The following is a 21,521-nucleotide window of genomic DNA, read 5'->3' as shown; positions in this document are numbered from 1 at the left end:
CTGAGACTAAACAGCCATTAACCAATGTGCTACATAGCCTACTTTTCAAAAAGCTTCCCTTTGGATTTAAGGCCTACATCCATTTCCTTTTAAAAATCAAAATCATGCTAGAATTGAATGGTAGACCTAACTGAATCATTAGGTCAGCGTGAACATTTGAATGTTTTTTTCATATTAGAAGGGAAAAGACAACCAATATTTTTTGTTTAATTACATTAGGAAATTATTTGTAAGATATTGAAATTTCTATTTATTTTTTGTATGAAAATACATGATACATTTAGCTACAGAATGGCAAGAATGCCAATATCAGCTGTCATAATATTTAAACTTGGTGTCATTTGGATGCATCAGCGAATGGGAAAGAGGGGGCGGGACAGAGGGAATGGGCGTACACCAAAGCACAGCTCCGATCCTGAACACAACAGTGTTATGTGCTACGAGTGGCCATAATAGCCCAGCGGCCGAATTATGTAAGTGTATAGTAGGACTTCTCTCAGTAGCGTCTAAGAAACGACAGCACAGCTTTTTACTCCGCCAGTGGGTGAGCTCCACTAAATTGTATTTTACCAACGAACTATTTTGTCCGCAACATGTCTTCAAATAACGTGGCCAGCTTCAATGAGGCAAGAAGAGTCGCTATATTCGGAGGCACCCATGGAAATGAAATGTCCGGAGTGACACTTGTAAACCTATGGATGATGAACAGCAGAGAAGAGATACAGAGGAAGGGGGTCGAAACGCAACCCTTCATTACCAACCCAAAGGCAGTGGAGAAATGCTCCAGATACGTGGATACAGATCTCAACCGGGCATTTACAACAGAGAATCTCAGGTAAACGTGATACATTCTAGTGATACTGCGTTATTAGGCTATCGTTACCTCCAGTGGATGTTCGTGCCTGCGATACTGTAGTTTACCTACAGACAGGTTGCCTTGGCAAAACAACATCGTAGTTGATCCATACAATCACACTGAATACACTAGTGTGTGCTATTGATAATCATTGTTAGATGTGAGACGTCAAAATAGCAGCTTAACCAGGTCCTCTAAAGGTTATAGACCTTGTCATTATTATTCAACAGCAATGCCCATAGCGTTTGAGATAGGCCTACGATCATTTCTATGTTTTCATAGGGTGATTGATTCAAAAAGCATTATCAGGGGGCCTAGTACCACACGACCAGCGCTACAGCTCCGGTTCCATCCGAACAGCTGAGCAGAGCCAGTTCGGAGCCAGGCCGAAAACGTGAGCAGAACGGGACTGAGTTTCAAATGACGGATGACTTTTCCATCGTTCTCGTGAAGTAGAGCGTAAATAAAGCAGCCTGACACACAAACAAACATGTCAATCCTACACTGCATCCAAACAGTCCACTCCATTTTGACGGACGTTGTTTTAATCGCTGATATTTTGGGGATGTCTTTGGGGCTACAGCTGTCGTCCCGTTCATTGGATCTCTAAGGAGATTATTCGGAATAAGGCACACGCTTCAGCGTCCAACTGTTGGGAAATGGTGGCTGACTCGGAAGATTAGCAACATCAAAACAGTCCTGGAATTAAAAATAGATTAATGTCCTGTACCCTTTATCCTTAACACTGTTCCTTGAGCGTGTTTTTCTCACGTGGGTCTGCCCGCACGTGTGTGTGTGTGTGTGTGTGTGTGTGTGTGTGTGTGTGTGTGTGTGTATTTTATTATCTTTTGTTTGTTTGATTGGCGTGAATTAGCCAATAATAATTCCAATTTAAATGATACTATACGTTAACAAAGCCCACCGAATGTTTCCATATTGTGGTCCCATTACAAGCTAGAAAATACCAGATATTGAGGGGAAACCAGGTGTGGGAGACGCTGGAACAATGTGTCCCGTTCTACGGAAGCTACCAGGCTACTTTTGTCTTTTTTTTCTTTTCTTTTCTTTCTCCTTCTCCGTGTCTTTTTTAAGACCGAAGACATTTGGAAATCGTCATGCGGATTTCATTTCTTCAGGTTGAAAAACACGCTGTTCCATAATGCAGAGCCTCATTATTCGCCATTATTTTTCTTACAGTAAGCATACTGTTGGATTAGTCACTACATTTGCTTTCATGATAATTCTCCATCTTTTTTCCCTTTCAGGTTTGAAGGTTTATTATTAGAGCTAGAAGAAGATCGAAAATTCTGGTTGTTTTGTACTGAGTACCTCTTTGTTAGGAATCTGTAACTCTTACTTTTTGGTTGTAGCCTAAACTGGTGCTTGTAAAGCCTATTCTTTTAGACTAGATAACCTTGTACCAATCATTGACACTCAGTTATTCGCTCTTTGCCCGTTCACAGTAAGCTGATAAGCTTTGTTTATTGGTTAAATTGACATTATAAAGAATTGCTCAACTAGTTATTTCTATTCTACCCAGCGCCCCAAATGGGAAGGATTTGCCCTACGAGGTGCAAAGAGCCCAGGAAATTAACAGGCTGTTCGGACCTAAAGGAAGCTCGGAGGCCTATGATGTGATCTTTGACCTCCACAACACCACCTCCAACATGGGCTGTACGCTCATACTGGAAAGCTCCAAAGACCACTTCAACCTGCAGATGATGAACTACATCAAGGTGACCATTATGGGTTAATATTAACTAGTATTAACTCCTTCTGCAATCAGTGTTTGTATCTGAGATCGGTTTGATGTGGGGGTTTCAGTCTACAGAGGGTAATGAAGCTTGACTTTCTGTTCATAAATGACTGAATGTTCTCCAAAATGGGAGTTGCTTAAGAAAGCCTAAGTGACTCAGAGCTTCTTACATAATCATCGGCCGACTTGTGTGCTAAAGCAACTGATGCATCAGCTGAAAGGGTCAACCATCCAAGAACCCTAAAAAATAATACATTTTCTGGCAACTCTTTTGTCCTTGAGAAATAATGAGGAAAAACAGTAAAGGCAACCTTAGGGAAACAACTAAGAAACAGTACTATCAGTCACACCCACCACAACCCTCCATATAAACAGTTAATAGTTACATAGTTGAGAATACCTGTTCTGGTTCTGTCCTGCAGAAGGCCATCGCACCAGACAGCTGTCCCGTACTGCTGAACGAAGACCCGGGCCTGAAGTACGCCACAGCCCGATCTGTGGCCAAACACTCTGTCGGTGAGTGCTTAGCAGAGCCTGAAGGGCACCCCGACGCCTCCTTTAACCTTGGGGACCCTGCATCGTGACACCATGGATCGTCTCCCCGTGTCACCTAAAAGTATATAGCCACGCTAATGTGTGTTTGTTTTTTTGTTGCAGGTTTGGAGGTAGGCCCTCAACCTCAAGGTGTTCTGAGGAGCAACATCTTTGAAGCCATGAGGATCATATTGAAACACGCCCTGGACTTTATTGAATTATTTAATGAAGGTAAAGGTGGCTGTCTGTGCTTGCACACAATGGCGGGAGCCACTCTGCGATATTGCTAAACATTGTCTTGTGTCTTGCAAGAACAGACAAGTTGGCAGGAAATATAAACGTCTGAAGATGACAAAATATTTTTTTTAATCTAATTAGTTAAAGTCCCCTCTTCTTGCAAGAACCGAGCGGTCTGCAAGAAATAAAATTGACTGACGCCAAAAGCCACCTAAGCTGCTTTGGAAAGCAGATCATGCTTTCCAAAATGATCTGCATTTTATTTGTATTCTGCATTACCGCTTCCCCGTTCCCTTCCCTGCATCAAAACAAAACGAGACAAAAAGTGGAACAATGCTTGAAACTCCTAGGTAGTTCTGTTCTGCGTGTTCTGCTCCAAACAACAGTCACGTTAGGCCCTTTCCTTTAGATGAGTGGCTGCTGAAAAGCAAGTTTGTTCGGACTTGGTTCGTTTCCATGTCGTTGGGGCCGGCCTGCTGCCAATGCTTTGCTAATCTGCTGTTGTGAGAGCGCACCATGCTGGAGCTGCTAAACAGGCTATTCTAGCTTCATGAATTGCTTCTCCTGTTCTCGACTTTGAAGGAACAGCTCGTTTTGTTCTGTGGGATGTTTATTATCAGCTATACTGGGAAATTACATCCCCGGCTTTGTTTTATGTTCAAAATGACTCTGCTAAATATCGGCCAATAAGTAGATTCTGCAGTTAATCCTTTTAGGCTATTTCTTGATGGATTTTGTGATTGGTATATTATGATTCATTAGAAGCATTTTGGAGCTTTGTGCCTTCTTTGTTTTGAGGGGATGCTAGCATCTCTTCAATACATTAACAATATTTGTAAGGGAGTTCTGAAAAGTCCCAAAAAGCTTATTTGTAGTGCCGATTCGTCCTCAATAAAACAATAACTTGAAAATTAAGAAATCAAACAAAGCAACGTAATCAAAATAACCACTGAGGCACCAGGGGCACGAATCTTACGCAGTGCAGGGAAAAGAGTCAACTGTCCAGTCGTGAATTTGGGTTTCTGAAGGTTTATTTTCCAATCTTCCAAGCAAACAAAACAAATGTGCAACAGTGGGAACTGGCCGCCTCATCTCCTTTGTCTCTCTCGTACAGCTGGTAAAAAACCATGACCCTTCCCAGTGCCTGTCTTACCTATGCCCGCCTACCTCTATATATAGGTAGTAATAATTTCAAAACAAAAGCATAAGAAAACTCAAATTAACTTTAATTTATAATACAAACGAGAAAGTAAACATAAAATAGTCATATAATTTTATATTAAGCAAACAAAATAAATACATGTTTTACAATTAATTCTTACGAGTGCATAGCTCCAACATTATTAAATGTCTCTTATAGAGAGGGAGTATAGTGCAAAGAAAATATTATTTGTACTAGTAATTTTGTAATAATTTATGAATGTTTGATTTTGTAAGGTGACCTTGAGTGTCAAGAAAGGCGCCCATAAATAAAATGCATTATTATTCTTATTCTTATTATTAATGTAGTTGATACCATCTTTAGGTATATATATATGATTAAGAAAAATAAAGAATATTGTGTGTTTGTTTGTCCAGGTGTTGAATTCCCTCCATGCACAGTAGATGTCTTCAAAGTCTCTGAAAGGATGGATTACCCCAGAGACGCCAATGGCAACATTATCGCCATGGTTCACCCCAATCTACAGGTAAATAACCCCCCCGACACGTCACATACTATTTACTACTGTGTCGTTTAGCTTTTCATCTAAAGCGGATTACAATCACTTATTAACAAACACCTGCCATTAATGAGTAATGGTAAACTCACAGTTCCCATACTAGCTTTCATGACTCTGGAGGAGGAAGTCTATGAGTGGATGGAAGAATGTGTGGGCTAGCAGGTTGTTTATGCAACAAATTGGTTAATTGTTCTCTCTCTTGTTTATTTCCCCTGCCGTGGCGGTTCCAGGACTGTGACTGGGAGCCCCTGACCCCGGGCGACCCAATGTTCCAAACCTTTGACGGCAAGACCATTCCCTACGAGGGGGCGGGCGCCGTGTACCCCACCTTCATCAACGAGGCAGCCTATTATGAGAAGCAGCAGGCCTTCGTGACCACGAGAAGAGAAACGTTGGCCGCCAACGCCATCAGGAAAGTGTAAAAGAAAAACCTGTGGTTTCATGCTAATCGGATTGAAGAAGCATGAAAACTTTGGCGTTTGGAGATTTGAAAAATACTAAGCAATAATTTTTTTGATTTTAAATGTTTTATTTCCTCCATGGTTTTTTTTAAAATAATATATGTGTGTGTGTGTCTGTGTGTTTTTCATCGTTATAATCTTGACAGAAAAGTTTCATCGCTCCTGTCTAATTTTGCTATGCATATCTTGCAAAGAGCACTAATTAACTATGCAAGAAACCCGAGGGAGTGTTGATTAGGTCCTTTTGTAAATGGGTTTGAAGTTCAGACTACATTGTCGTGGTAACTATTTATGCTACTATTGTTATTTGCACATGATTTCCATTTTAGAAAAAGTGATTAGTGTCAAATTCTGTCGCCATTGTCATTGTGATGAATGACTGAGTAATCATACACTGCCACTGATCTATTTCTAATTTATATTAATGCTTTATTTCCATAACTGCTCAGGAAGGCCATTTGTGAACATACATTTTGACCACTGGCTTAAAAGTGTGAACTCATTTAAGAAATTGGTACGTTTTTGTGGCCTTCAACTGCAATAGCAACTTTTAAACCTCCAAAAGATAACCCTAGGGTTTGCATCTATGGTTCTATCCTATTGTTGCCTTAATAGAGATTTAAATGTGTTAGTATAGTGTTGTATGTTGTAACCATTTGTAAAGTATATGTCTATTTCAGTAAGCAAATGGGATGCACAATTCTATACCATATTTTATGATGTTTGTTATTTTGAAATACTAGTGTATTAGATGTTAAACAGGGAAGATGTATGTAATTTTTGACCTAATATGTTTTTCCTGTGTTGTCTGTTGTCTGTTGAAGATTTTCAATGTAATTTAGTAGTAAATCTATTTTCTGTAGGCATTACTTCGAGTAATATGCCTTTTAAATATTCTAACTTTTCTGAATCCTGAATTTGATATGATCAATAAATCGAACAACATGCTACACTTGACTTAAACTCTTGACAGTTTTGCGAATGTTTAATTTCTTCTATAGCCACAAGAGGGCAACACACCCCCACTAATATAATGAATTCAGTCAGCGTTACACTTGCTCTATACATGGCTTTTCTCAATAGACTCCACTTTACATTTCAGAATAGAAGCGAAGACCTCAAATCCATACAGTGACACATAGATAGTACATTTTAAACATAAACTGTTATCTTTGGCTGGTACAGTGTGGATATATCAATTTATCAATTTTAATATGAAGGCATGTAGAAGTTGCAAAAGTTCGACAAGCTTTTCTAGATGCTTGCGGATCGAACATCGATCGTCATTATCCTTTGACGTCAGGCGTGTGTGATGGTTTGTAGTACGACTACAGGAGTCTCAGGAGCTGCAGGTTGGTCACGTGGCACCTAACCATCTCTCCCCTAATTGCTGTAACCCAATCAGGGCTTGGTAACATCATGCGGATCGATGAGTTTGCTCTGGCCAGAGGGCGCTTGGTGGAAGTGGGGTGAATCCTTCAGGTCTTGGAGAGGATCCAACAGGGTAGGCTACTCAGCGTATCATCAAGCATCATCACCTCACCATATTTTAGTCTCTCTCTCTCTCTCTCTCCCAGAGGGATGTATTTTGTCCTCTCTTCATATCATATAGCATTACGTTGTACTGGCTGAATGACTGACTTGAATTCTGATCTGGATATCTGTGTTTGCTGGCCTACTATCTTGTGTGTCTTTTTGTGTCTATGCGTGCGCGTGTGCGTAAATGCGTGTGCTTGTGTGTGTGTATGTGTGTGTGTGTGTGTTTGTGTGTGTGTGTGTGTGTGTGTGTGTGTGTGTGTGTGTGTGTGTGTGTGTGTGTGCGTGTGTGTGTGTGTCAGCACATACTATGGATTAAAATAATTATAATATATAATAATTATTATAATAAATTTTTGAAGCAAAATATATTGTTTTACAACCTCAAGGGGGAGCGAGAACAACTGGTTGTAGGCTCTATGAAAAGCCTCACATGCACGAACAAGCTTTGGGGCGATATAGACACAACATTAACACCTCTATCAGACATCAATCACTGCTGTGCCATCCCCGTTCATCGGATCTTCAACTGGTTCTACGTCATCAGCACTTCAATACCGGAAGACTCCAACTTTTCTGGCAGTTGAGTGAGTGAAGGTGGTGTACAGTTGTCCCGTGTGGTGTGTCTTCTTCTACTTCTACCACTGCTACTACGTTTGCGTGAGACGGTTGTGCACTCTCTTTGTTGATTACAGTGACGTTTTGAACCGTTCATATGTCACAGAGGAGCAAGTGACGGACGGAGTGGGGGGGTAGAGACGGGTGCGAACCATTCACGGAGTAGGGGTGCCGCGGAGATCAGCGTGGACGATGTGGGAACAAGAAGAGTTCGAAAAGCACTGGCGGAATGAATTTCCCGACGGAGAAGTTCCTCGTATGGATTTAAATTCGCTGGAGGACGTCGAGACGGAGCTGGAGAAGTGCAAAGCCAACCTCAAAAAGCTCCAGAGTGCGCTTTCAGAGGAAAAATTCAAGGTGATCTACCTACAGACCACCATAGCGCGGCAGAAGAGAAGTTACGACAAGGGAAGGTTTGATCGTAAAGATGAAAACTTTAATGCTGATACTGGGTTTAAGAGCAAGATGGCGAAGGCTACTCCGGAGGGTTTAAAGCCCGTGAGTGGGAAACTTCAGTCGCGACAAGGGGATAAAGGCGTTGGAGACCCACAGGGGAATTTTATCAGCCCGATCGGCTCCGTGAGCAAGGTGAACCGCAAGGCGGGTAAACCTATCCCGGTGCCGCCGAGGACGTCCAGCATGCCGAAAGGGAACCCGATCCTCACCGTTGTCTCTCAGGTGGATGGAAACGGCGTTGGCATATGTAAGCCCGCCATAATTGACCACCGGCAGGAAAGTGACCACGAGTATGAAGATTTGGAAATGAATGAGAAATTTGTCAAGTGTAACCTATTGGGACCGAAGACTGCGGTGAAGGACAGCCTCCGGGACGCCCTACGTCCATTCCGCCAGAGCAGGGACGGCGACTCCAGCGACGACGGGAGGCTGTCGCCGTCATTGATGCAGGTGCCCCGCAGACCGTCCCGCGGCTCTGGAAGCAGCACCCCGGACAGACGCAGTGACGGCTATCTCAGCTCCGAGCACGATGACTCCTCCTCTGCAGGTATTTGTCAACCTTTCCAACTTGGCACTGTGATTGACAGGGGCACTGTGATTGACAGGGGCACTGTGATTGACAGTTCATGTGTACAACAGACAACCATGTGCTGTGTGATTCCAGAAGATGTTGAATTCGTTAATGCAGATGTGCATGCCTACTACCCTATGACATGACAAATTAGTCAACTTTTCAGGAGGCATACAGACAATGTGTTGTTTACATTCACTATCATGTATGCATAAAATACGTCTTCAATGCTTCATCATAATGTTGCATATCATCTTAAAATCATAACACCATGAAACAGAAACATCCAAGGCGTCAGAGTTTGGAATCAACATAAAACAGTAGGCAGAGACAGCAATGCCCGTTTTGCAGGGCGTGAGTTGCGTTATAATGCTACGGCAGGATACACAGCAGGGTAGTTTTCTTTCAGGGTAAGTAGCGCTAATGCCCGCATCTGTCGGTTTCACTTCCATTACGGCGGCATGTGAGGTTTAGGCATGAAACAGATGCGTCACGCTGAATAAACGTTAATTTGAAAATAGTTACAGTTGTGTGTGTTTATAGTCCTTTTGTTTTAGTTGTATCAACAGCATCTTGTGCATATACATGTTGTGCAACCAGTGGGTATATTATTCTGCCCTGCCATTTCCAACACTGCCCAATTGCTAGACATTTTACTCTTTCTACAGACTTCCTCTTTTGGCTACGTGTGATTTCTGTGACCGTTTAGTGACTCAACACCTCATTCACACGCAGAGACATTCACACTAAACTTCCATATGCATGTTTAGGTTTCGTGCCAGACCTAGCAAGGAAGAGATGAGATGAAAATAAATTGATCATGATACCCAGAACCACACATCACAATCAATATTAGTGTAACGGGTTCCACAGAAAGGCGAGCAGGCGGAGGTGTCGTCCCTCAGCGGGAGATCGTTTTTATTGTTTTTAACGAGAACACAAAAACTCTAACGACAACAAAAGGGGTCTGTTCCAAAAACGTCTCGTAGGCTCCTGGGTGTGTTTCCCTTGTTCGGGATCTCGGGGGTCCGTGCCCCGGGTTTTTCCTTCCTCACTACAACACAAAGCAGGCACATAAGTACACCCTCCCTGATTGGCCTGAGTGCAGACACCTGCTCGCAATCAGGTCCAATCCCCCCAGACAATCCCGTGAGCTCCCAACCTGCCCATACTCTCCTTGCAGGCCAGACGTCGCACGTCCCCCCAAATTAGAAATACAATTCTGTCGTGAAGTGCTAATATAATGTGGTGGACATCACCGTGAACAGGATCATTACTGTTGGATATTGATGTGATGGTGTCCAGCAACTAGACATAATGTGTTATTACCAGCACTCATTCATAGCCAACTGTTTGGACAAAATCAGATGACATCCAGGTATTTTCTGGCGCCGCTGGCCTCTTCTGTTGCTCTGGTAACCTGCGCTGTGGCAGCACAACCTTGGAACAGGGTTTAGGAGAGGCTGAAATGAGGATGTCCCTCGGCTGAAAGCTGCATTCAGCCCCTCATATAATGGTAACTTCCCTGATGCTGTCAATTATGATTAAGCCAAGTGTGACAGCAGTGTTTATCTCATGGGGTTTGTTCTAAGGTTGACCGCACACACGGTATGTTTTTCTTCAGATCAGCTTGTATGTTCGTTCATGTAATACAGACCCCCCCCTCCCTCAGCAACAGGCCTTACAGTGTGGAAGTCTCTTATTGAGCTTTCTCTGCTGTTGTCCAGAACGATAATGAGTTTTTCCACTCACATATGGATAACGCGAGGAAAGAGTGGATTGTGATCCAACACAATGAGGAGAACAGGGGACCGACAGAGACCCTCCCAGATCAACAAACAGTCACATACTCAGACAGGCATACTTTGACACAGGGGGTCTTTCTCATGCCCACTCCTTTGTCTACCGGCCTCTGCTGGGAAGGGGTCAATGCACAAGGTCATGTGGTTCAAAGAATGAAAATGGAGGGGGTGACTGTGTTCCTACGTGCTGGTAAGTGGTCATCAGGTTGAACAGGGTGATTCACCAGTGTTCAAGCACTTGGTGCCTCCCCCTAGCCACATTAGCTGCTTTAAGAAACAGTCTGTTGGTGATATCTTCAGGTTAGAACTTAATAACTATAGCATTATCAAGTTCTAACCTGCAAATATCACCAACAGTCAACAAATGACAAAGAAAATACCTTGGTGTTTGAAACATCACTTTATCACAATGTAATTTAAACTTCAAATGCCCGGTTGTTCTTCAATGTCTTTTTTCCCCGGTAAGATTTGGTTAAGCTCAGTGATGCAGTAGTTCTCATCTCTCCAGTAGCCTCGCCAAAGTAATGGGTTTAGATGGGGTAAATAATACCGCATCGCATTCATCGGAAGGAATATGCCTACGCCTACGTCTAGTCCATCACTGAGAGTGCTCTCACCACCTCCTCCTGAGCACTGTTTTATTTTTAACACCACTCACAGCCAATATTTGACCAAGTCGTTGTTTGATCAGTGACAAAGTACGAGTGGTGTGTGTGTGTGTGTGTGTGTGTGTGTGTGTGTGTGTGTGTGTGTGTGTGTGTGTGTGTGTGTGTGTGTGTGTGTGTGTGTGTGTGTGTGTGTGTGTGTGTGTGTGGGGGGGGTGGTGATGTGTGTGTGTGTGTGTTGGGGTGTGGGTTTGTGTATGAGTGTGTTGGTATATTTTGCAATCCGCTCCTGGGATGTCATATAAAAAGGTGTTTCCTCCTACCCACAAGTTCCGGTAAGGGCTCCCCTATCGATACTGGTTCCTGTTTGACATTTGGAAGGTACTAACCCAAAAAAACGATGACCGTTGTCAGTTACATCTGCGCTAGGCAATGCATTAGTCCATAAGCCTTTCGGACCTTATCTTTTATTTAGTTGTAGTATGTCGGCCTAAATTCCAAGACAAAAGGTTGTAATCTAGTCCTTCAGTGGAACTGTTGATATTGAATTAGGGTGCCAGCCCACACACAACAGCTATGGTTAAACTATCTCAGCTTATCAATGTTTGTTGTCTGTAAAGAATTTCAACATTGTAGCTCGCAGTATCCCTGGCAGGTTTCACAAACCGCTAAGGGTAAACAACTTTCCAGTAAGGAAAACGTCTCTAATATGTTGGCTTTGGCCTTTGCACAACACCCATGTCCTGGTGACATCATCACAGCTGCGTCAGGGGCTGTACGTTTTTCCTTCCTCTATTGCCCATTACATCAGACGTCCTATGATTCATCGTTTTTTGTCTTTACCAGAAAGGCTATGGTTTTTTGATGAGGATTGGGCATTCAACATGCTAACTGTTTGGCCTCGGAAGACAAAGCCAAAACAGACGTGTCTTTGTCACCCGAGAGAGAAATTCTACACACTCACACTCATTCTCCCTCTCAGCCTTGCACTGACTCTTAACCGGTCCCCGTTCTGTTGAAACGTCAGGGCTAGTCCAGGCTCGTAATGCTCAGCATGTTTTGGGGTTGGGGGGGGTGCACAGCATTCTTCCTCATAGCCTATTTAAAATGCTGCTATTCAGGAATTCATATTTTAGCTTTGTTTTGACGTGTGTGTGTGTGTGTGTCTGTGCGTACAAGTTTGTGAGTGACTGTGTGTCTGTGTATGTGTGTCACAGCACGAGCTCTAAATCATTCCAGTGTCCTGACTGTGTGTCACCTGCTTCTTTTTTAATTTAGGTATTTTGTTTTAATAACCATCTCAGCAGGAGACTGGAGTCCTCCATGTATCCCTGGGTGATGGGCTGTATTGAATCTCCTCTCATGGCAAAGCGAATGGCCCCACCCAAAACAGGGTTGGAGTTAGGTTGAAAACAGCTGACACGTCTTCAGGAGCAACCCATACATACACTAAAACGCACCCTGTGACCACATAACAATTCATTTTTAATATTAAGCAATCTCAAAGTATGCTGTTGGCTGTTTTGAGGAGCTACATTGCTTGATGGAAGAATGAATATTCTTTTTTTTACATTTTATGTTGCTCTGTGTTTATTTTGCAAAATCATACTAGGTAGTCTAAAGTAACTGTTTTAGTTATCGCATTATAAAAATAATAAGCAGATTATCTCCCCTACCAACAAAATAAGGTGAATCAGCCTCCCTGTTTGTCCCCCCAAACCCCACGCGAACCCCCAAGTTCACCGTGAAATGTAAAGAATCCATGACTCGATTCATTTTATCACACATTGGAGCAGCCGGTGTGTAGCTTGTTTTAACTATCCGCTGCACCTAGCTTGATGTCAGCGGAGAAGTTCACAACAAAGGGGAATTCACAGTTAATGGGAATGTGTGCATTCCCCCCCCCCCCCAACCATACTAAAATTCCCTTTTTTCAACCACAATTTGCAAGCGGTAAGCAGTATTCAATTGTGACCTTTCTAGGGTTTTTGTATTCTGGTGTTTCTGTGACACATTCTTTGTCACAAACGCATTGGAAGAAAAACAGTTTAAAAGCGGCACAGAAGCTAGTGGAAATTGAATGGTGGTTACTTTGTCGTATCTAATAATTATTTGGTCTCTTTTCCAATTGGTTGGGACTAATTTGGCCCCAAAGTGGCCGTTGGGAGAGGATCCTAATTCCGCATGTCTGTCTTCCTGCTGACGTCTGATACTTTAACGTGCGTCACAGCATCAGGCCGGAAAAGGGGAAAAAAAGGTGCATTTCCACCCGGGTGACATGTTTTCATCACTATCGGAGATGGAAATGATTAATACCATTGATTACTGCAGGGTCATTTGTCCTCTTAATCAATGCCCATGGTAACTTTCTCGACTTGAAAGAAAAAAACAGGTGTTGGTGGGTTTTTGGTCCAGTAAAAAAGGGTGTGTGTGTGAACCTATAGCATTGGGTTGAAGGTGTGAACTGGTGCTCTTGTTTCAGTTGGTGGAGATCTTTTCCATTACCGTTGCTTGATGTTTCACACATAGTCCTCTGAGTCAACACATTTACACTATAATGCTTTGACCAGATTATCACAGTTGTAATGCATACATCCAGAGGGTTGTTTCTCCTCATCGACATCCTGTTTGTAGGGTGTGTCACACTACCTTGCCCTGGCCTGTCATGCTCAATAGTGTGTCGCGTGAAGCTCTGTCATAGGCCGAGAACTCTTATGAAGGTCTGCAATTCGGCTGCCAAACCCCACGGATCAAAAGGTTAATTCATTAGTGGGAGCGGGAAACATGGGGGTTGGTTTGACTGGACTTCTTGGAAGATTGTCTTGTTTGTTTTCCCCTCCATTCTCCAGAAAGCTATTGAAGATGAGTCACTGGACCATAATACCGTTCTTCAACAAAGAACAGTCTTAACAAACAAGCTGTGTTCCTGAGATTCAGTCGTTTTAAACCGGTTTCCAAAATTTTTGAATTTTTAACCAGTAAGTTGATTTCTTTGTGGTGTGTCACTGTCTGCCTTCTGGGTGTAATATTTGAATTCTGAAATGAAATTTCGTAGGGCTTCCAAAAAAAGTCCCAGTTCACCCAGATTTGATCTGGTCTACAATCAGGATTTGGATATTAATCTAAAGTCTGATATTCGAGACTAGCTGGTACTAGACCCAGTTTTCAAATCTCAAAGTTTGCTGAGGACATTGTGTCGCAATTCAAGTAGACATCTCCTAAATAGAAATTAGGGTTTGGTTGATCGTGAGTAACTTCAGAGATTTTTGGGGAGTTTTTTGTGAGTGTGAGGTGATGATGCGGCGGGGTGATAGGGTGGTTTGGTGCACGACAGGTGGTATGGTACAGAATGGTGGTGAGACAGTTCGGGGGGGAACCAGGATGAGGCCACAAGGTGATTCAGAATGCAACACCTTTTGCTTCTGAAAGTAGTGGTTTCCCGTTCTCTTCAATCCTCAAGGTAAATAAATGAGGCCAGATAAAGCCTAGTTTAAACAAATGTTTGTCAGCGGGGAGAACTGGGTATCTCGTAAATCTGTCAACAAAAAGGATGAAAGACCAAAACATATCCAGCCTCATTATCAACCAGTCAGCTTGCTGTGCTTATCCTTCTATATGGTCGTGCGTACACTCAAACAAACCAAGTCATTGGGCCAATGGAGCAACGCTAGTGATGATTCACTTTCTCTATGAGAAAAACCATCTAGTGTACGTGTGTGTGTGTGTGTGTGTGTGTGTGTGTGTGTGTGTGTGTCCGCCTTTTGTTATTCATGAAGGGCTGACTCGTGGCCCCAATGCATCCTTTCTCAATAATTACCTTGATGTACGTCCCCCTGATGACTCCTACCTAACTGCCATCCATACCGTTCTCCCCATTACAGTAACTCATCGTCCTTTCAATATCCTTCCAATGCAATATTGATGCCCGTAGATATAAGTGTGTATTGATTTCATCCGAGTTGCCCTGCAAAAGAACCATCAACCTTTTATAAACAAGCTCCAGTCAGACTGTTTAAGGAACAGCCAATCGTGTGTGTGCGCGCGTGCGTGCGTGCGTGTGTGTGTGTGTGTGTGTGTGTGTGTGTGTGTGCAGGGTTTGCAGGGGGTACAGTTTATCGTCAGTCCAGGCCAGTACCATTCTCACTCCTGTCTTGCGTGCTCTAATAGAGAGGCAGTGCAGATATCTGTTGAATGGCTGGCTAGAGGTAGGTATACTCAGCCATGCTGACAAAATACAAGAGAAACGTTCTCGGAACATTGATTCCCGGCATCGCCCCCTCCCTACCCTAATGTTTCTGCACGTCCATGTGGGGGCTGCACTCTTCCTGCTGGCGGTTAAAGGTTTCCATGGCGACGTGTGGTTTCAGATGGCAGTGAATCTTTATTGTCTGTTTCAATTGTTCGGGAGTTTTATTGTTGCAAAATGGTTAGAGAAAAACGGTTCCGGTTTATACGAAAACTGCTTGTTTCCCTCATAAATCGATTTCCTTACGATTGGAGAGTGCGTGTTTTGTTTAATGCAACTGAATGATGGCATATTACAAACTTTATAAAACCAACAATATAACAATCACAAGTTTTCAGGACTGTGATGACGGGCAAGTTTGTGAACTGGCATGAAAAGTGTCTGATCTAGATGTCTGTGGCAGATCCTCTGTTACATAAGAGAGAGATGAATAACAGCAGCTGAAGCCTTTCTTCTTCTAAAGGACGAAGGGACAGACAGACATTTGAAATTCCTTAATTGCACTCAACTTTAAAGTATTATTGTTGGAAACAGGTGGCCTTGAGTGAAGGCCTTGCACAGAACGTATATTACCTTCTTTTTTTAAGGATTTCTCTCAGTGCTTTAAGTGCTATCTTTTTTATCCCTTTGGGGAAATCCTGTCTTGGGCAGCTTGCTCTGTGGCTTTGCTATGCAGCAAGGTTTCACTTCCCCTCATACAGGTCTAGGGCATCTGTGAGATATTTTGGTGTAGGGCTGGGGATCATGCAAAGTGCTTGGTGTACATTGTTCTGGTATAAGGACAGAATATGATATATAATACGATTTATAGCATTGAGATTTGATTTTGTCATTAGATTTTGCCGACTGTGCTTGTCGTAGCTAGCTTGATACTCTAGTATTTGCTTAAGGGGTTTTATTTGAAAGCTTCTTTATCTACTCCTCTTATTTACTCAAGAACCGGAAAAGATATCATCTGCAGTGACGTTGGACCCTTGGCATGGTTTTACATGGATTTTTTCTCATAGCAGTATTATATTACTCCATAAAGACTGTGCTGAAACACTGACAAAATAATCCTTGGTCAAATGTAAGGATTCAAATGTCTTACTTGAAATACATAACGTAGTCATACCTAACATAAATCATGCTTTTGAATGTGTCAAAACTGTTGAGCTAATCAAAGCCCCCTCATTTTGAGAAATAAAAATAAATCTTTAAATATTGATTAAATGGGTTCATTACGTTTTTTAGGTTTTTAATAATAAAAGTAGTATAAAAAGTATTCATAATGTGACAGTAATAATGAATGTAATCTTTACTAAACGGTAAGGACCTGAACTGTGTTGCCTTAGACCGAACACCAGGGGGCAGTAAATTATTATGGAAGTAGATACTTCCTGTTTCCTGTTTGTACTGAGGGAAGAAATGGATATAACAACATGCTTTGTGTTCATTATTTCTCTGAAACATAATATTAAATGTGGCACAACAAATTACGTAACATATTATTCAATTTCTCGCACACTCAAACCTTTTTGCAGTGTTCAAACAAGGTTCTGGTCAGCTTTGTTGTTTTTTTTTGCATCATATAGAGAGAGTGTTTGTTATGTATGTGTGTGTGTTTGTGCTTGTGTGGCAGGATATCTTATCATGGGCTTGGCCGATCACGTTGCCATACCAAGGAGCTCCATGTTTGACCTCAATAGATCAAAATGATTAATTCCAGGGAACGTAAATCTCGCTCTCACTTTCCTTTCACTTGTGTGTGTGTGTGTGCTTGTGCGTGTGTTTGTGTTTAATTTACCAAAAACCTGACTCATCAAGAAATATCAAAAACCACACACTCTCACAAATGGGTTTCTTAGGTGGGTAAATACTTATGGAACACAGGTGACAGGTCAACTGAGGGGAAAGACAAAGTGAAACGCACACACTAATGCACACAGGGGGAAGATTGCTTGACTCTGCCATGGTAGCGTAGCCTTTAACACACTCGCAGTTGTTCTAATGGTTGCTTAAATCATTCCTTGTACTCTCTCTGGCTTTTTCTCTCTCAATCAGTCCCTTTTAGACAAGATTATTTGCCTTCCAGGGAATTGTTTGGCCTAAGCGATCCATTAGTCTTGATGGAACCCCCGCCTTGGACACCGAGATGGCTACTTCACACACACACACACACACACACACACACACACAGAGAATCTGGAACAGTAGAACCCCTGTGTGAGTGTATTTGTGAGCTGCTGTTGTGAGGGTATCCTAGTGAATGTGTGTTTGACGGAGAAAGAGATGGAGTGTAGGGGCAAGTTGCTGGGTTAACCGTTAAACCAAGTTAATAGTAATCTGACACACGTAACGCAGTTAGCAGCTGCCGGCAGGCGTCATCTTGACTCACTGTGGTGATGACTGCTGCAGCCCATCGCTATACTCACTCACTCACTCACTCACTCACTCACTCACTCACTCACTCACTCACTCACTCACTCACTCACTCACTCACACAACCTGCACTCTGCTCACACCTCCGAACATTGCCTGAGAGGGATTGGAACCTTTCACACTTCTTTCAGCCGTGTGATGCTCCCACCAGAGGCGCCCCCGGCCTCTAAGGTATGAGGCCAGACAGGTTCTGTCTTCAAGGCCGTCACACACCAGACTGTAATCTTGCACATTACATACTTGCCTATTACTGTTGTTGTTCGTTCTACTGGCGTGTGTGTGTGTGTGTGTGTGTGTGTGTCACTGTACAGACAGTTGGTTAATGGGTCCTTTATACAGCACCACATGGCGGCACGTTAATATTTGATGGAGGCCAATTTGTGATGCTTCAGGAAATCTCCCTAGCAGCGGTATGCTGTTTTTGAATGCATGCCACTATGCGTGTCTGTCTGTGTGTTTTGAGTGTGTGTGTCTGTGTCTGATTTAGTCAACATTGATTGGCAGGTGTTACTTCGCCCCAGTGTAGAGAGCAGGTACATAGCCACATGTTCAGACTGTGCGTGTGTCAGACTGTGCGTGTGCTTCTTTTTTTTCCTGATTTCGGACAAAGGATATTAGGTGAATCAATCCATTTTTGATGAAGAGCTACTTCAACCCCCCTACTATATACCTCCCCTTTGTTCTTGTGTGTGTGTGTGTGTGTGTGTGTGTGTGTGTGTGTGTGTGTGTGTGTGTGTGTGTGTGTGTGTGTGTGGACTGAGGGCTGACTCCTATCATATTGATGTTTTTTAGTGTGACTGACACACGAATTATAACAATCCGAGTATATGAAATGGCATGACATGAGACGACACACACGCACACACAATCTCTGTTATCGTCTGGCAATGGGATCTTTTTCTCTCACCCTCTTTTTCCCTGGGCTCTGTCCTTGTTTTACTATACCTTTTTTTTTTGTGTGTGTGTGTGTGTGTGTGTGTGTGTGTGTGTGTGTGTGTGTGTGTGTGTGTGTGTGTGTGTGTGTGTGTGTGTTAGAGAGTAAGAGCTGGTTCATACGGGGCTGCTCTGGTATCCAGACAAAGAGTAGTTCCTGAGGGGGAGAGAGAGAGGATGGATGGGGGGGTGGTCCTCCCTGTCCACCCTTTGTGCCCTAATTGAAGTGACTCCAACCCCCCCCCCCCCCAACCCCACCCCCACCCCTTCACATCCTCCAGCACCCCGGCTCATTCTGTCCTCCCCTCCGGGACGGGGGGAAGGTAGCGGCGGAAGGAATGAAAGCAGCGAGAGGGTCCCGCTTTTGTTGTTGTTGTTGTTGTTGTTGTTGCCCCGGGCCAGGTGCTCGAGGTGTTTCATTGGTTACCCCGTTACCATAGCAACGGGACTCTGGTGTCCCGTCGACAGTGGGACCACCACCAACTCGGCGTCTAACACACTGGGGGACCGGGAATTGGGATGGGGGTTGGGTTAGCCGTGGTTACGTGGGGGCGTGGTGACCGTAGTGGTAATGGGGGGGATGGGGCTGAGGTATTGTCAGGTTTATCTTGCGGAACACAACACTAAACATGAAAGAGGGAGATAATGGGCTCATTAAAGCCCTGACGGGAAGGTGGGTGGAGGGGGATTACGAGAGAGGGTTGTAGCTTCCTTTATGGTGGTCCTGTACCGCATGCATGATCTTTGGATTATGTATGGGTGTTGGTGCCTGAGATGTATTGCTTTTAGGTGTGTGTTTGTGTGTGTGCGTGTGTGTGTGCGTGCGTGTGCGTGTGTCCGAGCTTCTGCAATCTATTTTACGACTCTGTACTGAATGAGTGCCTGAAGTAACATTTGTCAAGTGAATAATGGTTCTGTCTGGCAACTTTTGTTTCATCACACGCACACCCACACACACACTGAGCTGTGTGTGTGTGGGAGTACAGGCAACCCTAAAAAGGGGGGATTGTAATGTTGGGAGGGATTTTTTTGCTACTACGGGAACCATCGAGAGGAACAGTTTAAGATTTTACATCTTGAAGATCTCTCTAGCTCTGTCCTTCTCACCGGCTCATTCCTGCTCCCTCTCTATCTCTCCTAATTACACAAGCGATGTTCCCATAGTTGACTTGACATCGCTGTTGCTGTCACCCGCAGCATAGAGAGGGAGGGAGATCGAGAGGATATGAGTAGGAGAGGAGAGAGACCGGGAGGGAGAGAGAGAGAGATCGAGAGGTTATAAGTAGGAGAGGAGAGAGACCGGGAGGGAGAGAGAGAGAGAGAGAGAGACCGAGAGGTTATAAGTAGGAGAGGGACAGGGAGGGAGAGAGTGCATCAGCTCTCCGAATTCTTCCATTCGACACACACACACACACACACACACACACACACACACACACACACACACACACACACACACACACACACACACACACACACACACACACACACTGCAATTGCTGTGTTGCTCTGCTGTATCTCATACACCGAGCGTGAACGAGGTGGTTTGAGGAGAGGGAGATGAGTGTGCAGGCTCCACAGGGGAAGGGAGAAAGGGAGGGAGGCGGGGGTTGGTTGGTTGAGCGAGCGAGTGAAAGAGAGAGAGAGAGAGGGAGTGCTTCTCTCTTCCCCTAGCAACGGTCGCGGTGGTCGTCTCCAGCCTGTTGTTTTCTCCCTCACTCGCTGCTTTGCTTTGCTCATAGGCACACGCTCGCTCCCACACACACACACACACACACGACCATCGTTACGCGGGGCAGGCACACACACACACACACACACACACACACACACACACACACACACACACACACACACACACACACACACACACACACACACACACACACACACACACACACACACACACACACACACACTCGCTTCTCCTTGGATCCCTGCTGCTAGCCGGACGTTCGGCGGTTGATGATTATTCTCAATATTTGGATCCGAATTCCTTTTTGTTCCCTGGGAGATGAGGCTGTTCTCACCCTGGTGAACCAGGGGTAGAGCGGGGACGCGTGCGAGACGACAGCGGACGTGGGAGCAGAAGGGTTTGGACAGGAGAGAGAGGAGAGAGAAAGGAGACAGAAGAGAGCGGAGAGAGGGAGGGAAAGGCTCGGCTGAAGAGGACACGCGGAGAGGATGGAACCCCTTAGTGCTCACGGACTGCCCCGACTCTCCTGGATAGACACCCTCTACAGCAGTACGTAGAATCATCCCCTTCATCACCACCACCTCCACATCAAACCGCCACCACTACCCAGGCATGCCTCCAGCCCATCCATTTGTCTCTCTGCTTGTATTGCTCTTTCTGCAGGCAGCTGTGCACACATTGCTGTGCTGTCTTTGCAGGTGTTTTTTCCCTCTCCCCCCCTCACTCCTTTATCTCCTTGTCCCAAGTGCCTCTTCTCCCTTCTTGTCTGTTCGCACTGGAACTCCAACTTACGCTCTCTCTCTCTTTCTCGCTCAGCCTCTCGTTCTGTCTGTTGTCTCTCTTCTCTCACTTTGTCTCTCAATGAAATCTAACATCTCTGTCTTTAGAATAACGTCTCACATCTCGTCCTCCTTTTTGGTCTCAAACGTCGAACATATCTGTATCGTTCGGACAATCTCTTTGTCTCTCTGGCTGTATGTCAGGATCATGGTTGCACTGCCACACATGTACACAACATGCTTGTGTATCGCTGTGGCTGGTATTACACAAAGCTGTGTGTGTGTGTGTGTGT

At 44.0% G+C, this 21,521-nt stretch overlaps 2 protein-coding genes across 2 annotated transcripts in view; both read left to right on the top strand.

Moving 5' to 3' along the window:
- Positions 1-516: 516 nt before the first annotated feature.
- aspa (aspartoacylase) lies at positions 517-6,496 on the top strand. The gene is made up of 6 exons (XM_079738697.1): positions 517-835; positions 2,397-2,592; positions 3,035-3,128; positions 3,270-3,377; positions 4,962-5,071; positions 5,335-6,496. The coding sequence occupies exons 1-6, from the start codon at positions 594-596 to the stop codon at positions 5,524-5,526; spliced, it is 942 nt and encodes a 313-aa protein (XP_079594823.1). The 5' UTR covers positions 517-593; the 3' UTR covers positions 5,527-6,496.
- A 1,197-nt stretch (positions 6,497-7,693) lies between these two features.
- LOC307077610 (active breakpoint cluster region-related protein-like) overlaps positions 7,694-21,521 on the top strand; it is a gene marked incomplete at its 3' end in the record, with an annotated part of 77,900 nt that continues 64,072 nt past the window's right edge. Inside the window, exon 1 of the mRNA XM_079739040.1 lies at positions 7,694-8,722. Coding sequence (XP_079595166.1) covers positions 7,912-8,722 — 811 coding nt within the window. The 5' untranslated portion in view covers positions 7,694-7,911. The remainder of the gene's footprint in view (positions 8,723-21,521) is intronic.

This window comes from Pollachius pollachius (assembly GCF_949987615.1).
Source record: "Pollachius pollachius genome assembly, chromosome: 6".
Lineage (NCBI taxonomy): Eukaryota > Metazoa > Chordata > Actinopteri > Gadiformes > Gadidae > Pollachius > Pollachius pollachius.
This window is presented reverse-complemented; position numbering and strand designations above follow the sequence as displayed.

Bases quoted from the DNA above. Each gene is read 5' to 3' on its own strand.
- aspa (XM_079738697.1), top strand. From the start codon at position 594: ATGTCTTCAAATAACGTGGCCAGCTTCAATGAGGCAAGAAGAGTCGCT. The intron at 836-2,396 runs GTAAACGTGATA...TATTCTACCCAG, and splicing joins TTTACAACAGAGAATCTCAG to CGCCCCAAATGGGAAGGATT. The intron at 3,378-4,961 runs GTAAAGGTGGCT...TTGTTTGTCCAG, and splicing joins TATTGAATTATTTAATGAAG to GTGTTGAATTCCCTCCATGC.